At 40.3% G+C, this 5,067-nt stretch overlaps 1 protein-coding gene across 1 annotated transcript; it reads left to right on the forward strand.

The window, feature by feature from the left end:
- The first annotated feature begins 399 nt into the window (after window positions 1-399).
- On the forward strand, window positions 400-4,353 carry LOC149259317 (uncharacterized). Its single transcript, XM_089418086.1, has 2 exons — window positions 400-3,132; window positions 3,257-4,353. The coding sequence occupies exons 1-2, from the start codon at window positions 552-554 to the stop codon at window positions 3,712-3,714; spliced, it is 3,039 nt and encodes a 1,012-aa protein (XP_089274212.1). The 5' UTR covers window positions 400-551; the 3' UTR covers window positions 3,715-4,353.
- The last annotated feature ends 714 nt before the right edge of the window (window positions 4,354-5,067 follow it).

The following is a 5,067-nucleotide window of genomic DNA, read 5'->3' on the forward strand; positions in this document are numbered from 1 at the left end:
TGAAATAATTTAAAAGATTTCATTCTTCATAACCTACCTAATGAAATGAAATATACGGAGGAATACATGACTGTAAATGCTCTGTGATTCTTGTTTCTCACACCATTGTAGCCCAGAGGTACGTTTTTCACAATTATAGATCACTGTATTCAACAACCACGGATCTGGGCTCCATGGCTATTTTTCTTTCACTGTCAAGTCAATGAGTGTACGTATGCATTCGTTAGATACTCTTGACTCTTCAGCAAGGCGGCCTTGTGGAAACGAGCGAAGACAGCATTGGCCAATCGGATGATGATGTGAACTTAACTTTTCTGATGCATTGCACCACGTTACGAATTCCCCATAACAACTCCTTCCTGTACATGCCTACTTTTCTGACTTTAAGGGCATCCAGAATAATTGACTTGTTGACCTGCAAACGATGTACAGACAAGTCCATGGATCACTCGTTCTGCAAATACATTAATCGCCTGTGATGAGCAGAGAGCTTCCATTCACAATTGAGAGAAGATTTGAAAGGAGACAGTAAGAAAAAGGTCGCCACTCAAATGGGAAATGTATATGGTTTTGTATTATTGCTTGGGTTGTTGCTCTGTTTGCAATGCAATTGTCTGTCCGAAGAAGGCCAGATACTCTTGCAAGTCAAGGCGAGCTGGAATATTAATGGGGAACTTAGCGATTGGAGAAGTAATTCAAATAGTGATGACCACTGTAACTGGACTGGAGTCACCTGTGATAGCAACACCAAGTCTATTGTGGGTCTGGACCTTGAAAACTTGAATATCACTGGAACAATTCCTTCCAGTGTCTGTAAATTGAGTAATCTGAGGAACTTGAACTTAAACATAAACTATTTCGGTGGGGATTTTCTGTCTGGCCTGCTGAATTGTACCCGTTTGCGAAGCCTGCAGTTGTCTGAGAACGTGTTCGTTGGGTCCTTGCCAGGTGAGATATATAAACTGGAGGAGCTCGTGCAATTGGACCTCTCATCCAACAATTTCTCAGGTGACATTCCTGCTGGATTCGGACGGTTGCCTAAGCTTGAGGTATTGTTCTTGCACTCTAATCTGTTGAATGGTACTGTTCCTTCCTTCCTTGGAAACATCTCTTCGTTGAAAAACTTAACACTGGCCTACAACCCTCTGGCTGAAGGGGTAATCCCACACGAGCTCGGGAAATTAACAAGGCTACAGCAGTTGTGGATGAAGAGTTGTAATTTAGTGGGAGAAATTCCAGAGTCATTAGGGAATGTAGCAGATATGGTACAGTTGGACCTTTCCCGGAATCAATTGACGGGAAGGATACCCAACAAATTGATGGCCCTGTCAAACATGACAGATCTGATTTTATTTAAGAACAATTTATCAGGGCCAATTCCAGGTAATATAAACAATCTAAAGAGTCTTGTGAATTTGGATCTGTCAATGAATGAGTTCAATGGAAGCATCCCCCAGGGCATTGGAGACTTGACAAATTTAGAGACACTGCAGCTATACAATAACCAGCTCTCTGGGTCTATACCCTCTGGGCTTGATAAGCTTACTAGCTTAGTCCATCTCAAGCTTTTTAATAACAAGCTCACAGGACAAGTGCCCCACGGATTTGGGATGGGTTCTAAACTTGTTGAGTTTGATGTATCAACGAATGATCTTTCGGGTCCTCTTCCACAGAATGTCTGTAGAGGCAGAGTACTGATGGCTTTTATTGTTTTTGAGAATAAGTTTAATGGCAGACTGCCTGAATTTCTAGGAAATTGCCCTAGTCTAACTAATGTCCAAGTCCAGGATAACCAGCTAAGCGGTGAGGTTCCTCAGGGATTATGGAGCTCTCCACTCCTTGTAAAATTGAGATTGACAAACAATGCTTTCCTTGGCCAAATTCCTTCTCAGGTCACCAAAGCAACCAATCTATCATGGTTGGACATATCAAAAAATCAATTCAGTGGAAGAATTCCCTCTGGCATTGGACAGCTGTGGAATCTCAGCGTCTTTCTGGCTGGTCACAACCATATATCGGGGACTATTCCAGTGGAACTTACTAAATTATCCTTGCTGCTGAGGCTTTCTCTTGATCACAACATGTTATATGGGGAACTTCCTAGGACAATCATATCATGGCAAAGTCTTTCTCAGCTTAACCTTGCCAACAACCGCATCACAGGATCAATGCCAGCATCACTTGGGTCGCTGCCCGTTCTTAACAGCCTTGACCTGTCAAACAATTTGCTTTCAGGACGTATACCTCTTCAATTAGATCATCTCAAGTTGAGCTTTCTGAATGTGTCTGGTAACATGTTTTCTGGCTCTATCCCCAGTGATTACAACAATTTGGCCTATAATGAAAGTTTTCTTGACAACCCGGGCCTTTGTGGAGGTGGACCATTAATCCTTCCTTCATGTTTCCATCCTGAGAAAGAGGAATCTGAAAGTCATCTAAATAGGGTATTGATTGCAGTTGTTGTTGTGGTAGTAGTAGTGTGCTTGATTGGTATATGTTTCCTGTATATGGCATACAAGAATTCTGCTCAGGTTAAAACAAGTACAGAGTCTTGGAAACTCACATCCTTTCACAGGGTGGAATTTGACGAGTCAGACATCCTGAATAGATTGACAGAAGATAATGTTATCGGAAGTGGAGGTGCGGGCAGAGTGTACAAGGTGACGTTGGAAACTGGTAATATTGTTGCTGTGAAAAGGATCTGGGACAATGGGAAACTGCAATCTGTCCAAGACAAGGAATTTCAAGCAGAGGTGGAGACTCTAGGGAAGATTAGGCATGCCAACATTGTTAAGCTGCTTTGCTGCATCTCTAGTTCAGATTCTAAGCTTTTAGTGTATGAATACATGCCAAATGGTAGCCTGTATGAACGGCTTCATGGTTCTCAAGGGGAAACCTTAGATTGGCCTACTCGTTACAAGATAGCTTTTGGTGCTGCCAAAGGGTTGTCCTACATGCATCATGGTTGTTCCCCTCCAATTGTACATAGGGATGTTAAATCATGTAATATATTGTTGGATTCTGAATTGAAGGCCCATATTGCTGATTTTGGTTTAGCTAGAATTGTGGAGAAGCTGGGACAGGAAAATGTCATGTCAGTTGTTGCTGGCTCATATGGATATATTGCCCCAGGTAAGGATTTCCACTCGAACAGATCAATTCCTGTGAATATATGTGTGCGCATTAACCAAATGTTCTTATAACTGAAAAGAAACAATTCTAGCTCAACTGATTTAATTGATGGACATGTGTGCAGAGTATGCTTACACCCTCAACGTGAATGAGAAGAGTGACATATACAGCTTTGGTGTGGTCCTGCTGGAGCTTGTGACTGGTAAGAAGACCAATGATGTAGAGTTTGGAGATGACTCAGACATTGTTAAGTGGATTCGGAATCAGATCCACATTGACGTTAATCAAGTCCTGGATTCACGAGTAGCAGGCTCATATAGAGAAGAAATGATGCTGATGTTAAGGGTGGCTCTGCTATGCACCAGTACTCTGCCCATTAACAGGCCTTCCATGGGGGAAGTTGTGGAATTGCTGCTTCTCTGCAGCCCAGATGAACAAATTAGGAAGGCAGTAGCTGCCACTTTGTCACCCCATCTCAAGAGGAATCCTAGTGCTTTTTCATCTAACTCTACATATGCTTCCTCTTCTGCACGCAGTAGCACACATACTTTCCATGACAATACATGTGGCATAGACATATGACATATATCTTTACTTTATCACCACTATTTAGAAGCATTGTTCAGTGGTGCTATTTTCCCTTGCTCAACTGGAGGAGAATTTGATTACTATACCAGTATGAGACCTAACTAATATTGGCTCTACTAGTTTGTTCCAAAGAGTAGAAGCATCTACCCCAATGGAAGCATTTCATCAGCCCTTGCACAGAAGCACAGTATTTCAGGCAAAGAATAGGCCCATTAGGGCTTCAGCAAAGATACGAGGAAATCGACCAAATTTGGTAACACAACACAGTAGGTCTAGGATCTCTGAGTCTCCATAAAGGCACTAATATCATAATATGGGCTGTTATTATGCAGGTCATATGAAATCCTTCTAACTTTGCATTCCCATTCACTTAGTATATAATAGGGCATTTGAGCTGCTCAACTGTAAAACATCTTATGCATGGTAGCCCGGTTTAAGCTTTTTTTCCACAGAGATGATGACGATGAAATGGATGTGACACAAACTTCAAAGTATTCCATATAACAGTGGGCTTATACTCATGGATGAATGATTGACATTAACTCCTTGAATCTCCTTTACCATCTCAAGGCAGTCATGAGGTTTACATATATTATTATTCCAGATAGTTGTAGTATATTTTAGATATTTACATAGCATTAGTGTATAAAGGATTGTAAGCACCATAATAGAAGCATCCTTCAAAGGATGATGTACAGCAGCCTACCAGGCTTTAAAAGCTACCTCCAAGAGGTGTATTGAGCAGAAAAGATTTAAATTACTTTTTTTTTTTAACCTAAGATTGTACCATATGGGCCTGCTTGATCATTTGCCAATAAACATGGTATGTTATTTTTGGCATTCCGTTTCGTCCCTGCTTTTAGTGTTTTTCTCCCAGTGTGTGTTGTTCCTGAAGGAGGCCCTCGGTGTCATACGATGCACTTCTCTATAGGTGATGAACGATTTGGCCTTATGCTCAAATAAACCTTGTTATTGACCTTAATGACTATAGAGTTTTATGACAATCTTAATATACATTTGGCTCCTACTTGAGGAAACGAAAATCTTGAGAGTTAGATTTCGGAGATGTACTAATTTTCAAAAAGTAATGGTAATTTTTTTTTAATGATTGGTCTAAATTTTATAAAATCAAATTAGTAAGATCGACTTAAGTTTTTACAAAATAAATTTTCATTTTTTAAATTTTCCTTAAAACTTTGAGCCTATTCCATATTCTTTATGCATTCCTTCACTTCATTTTGTCTTTCCTACAACATCTCTACATGTCTAATTATATTAGTAGTTTCCCTTTTACTATCTACAATTTTTTACCTTTCAATAGGGGATGAAAACCACCATATATGTGAA

The sequence above is a fragment of the Pinus tabuliformis genome, chromosome 6, assembly GCF_031772625.1.
Source record: "Pinus tabuliformis cultivar Carrire ecotype Pingquan chromosome 6, CPIR1, whole genome shotgun sequence".
Taxonomy (NCBI): Eukaryota; Viridiplantae; Streptophyta; class Pinopsida; order Pinales; family Pinaceae; genus Pinus; species Pinus tabuliformis.

Bases quoted from the DNA above. Each gene is read 5' to 3' on its own strand.
- LOC149259317 (XM_089418086.1), top strand. From the start codon at position 552: ATGGGAAATGTATATGGTTTTGTATTATTGCTTGGGTTGTTGCTCTGT. The intron at 3,133-3,256 runs GTAAGGATTTCC...ACATGTGTGCAG, and splicing joins ATATGGATATATTGCCCCAG to AGTATGCTTACACCCTCAAC.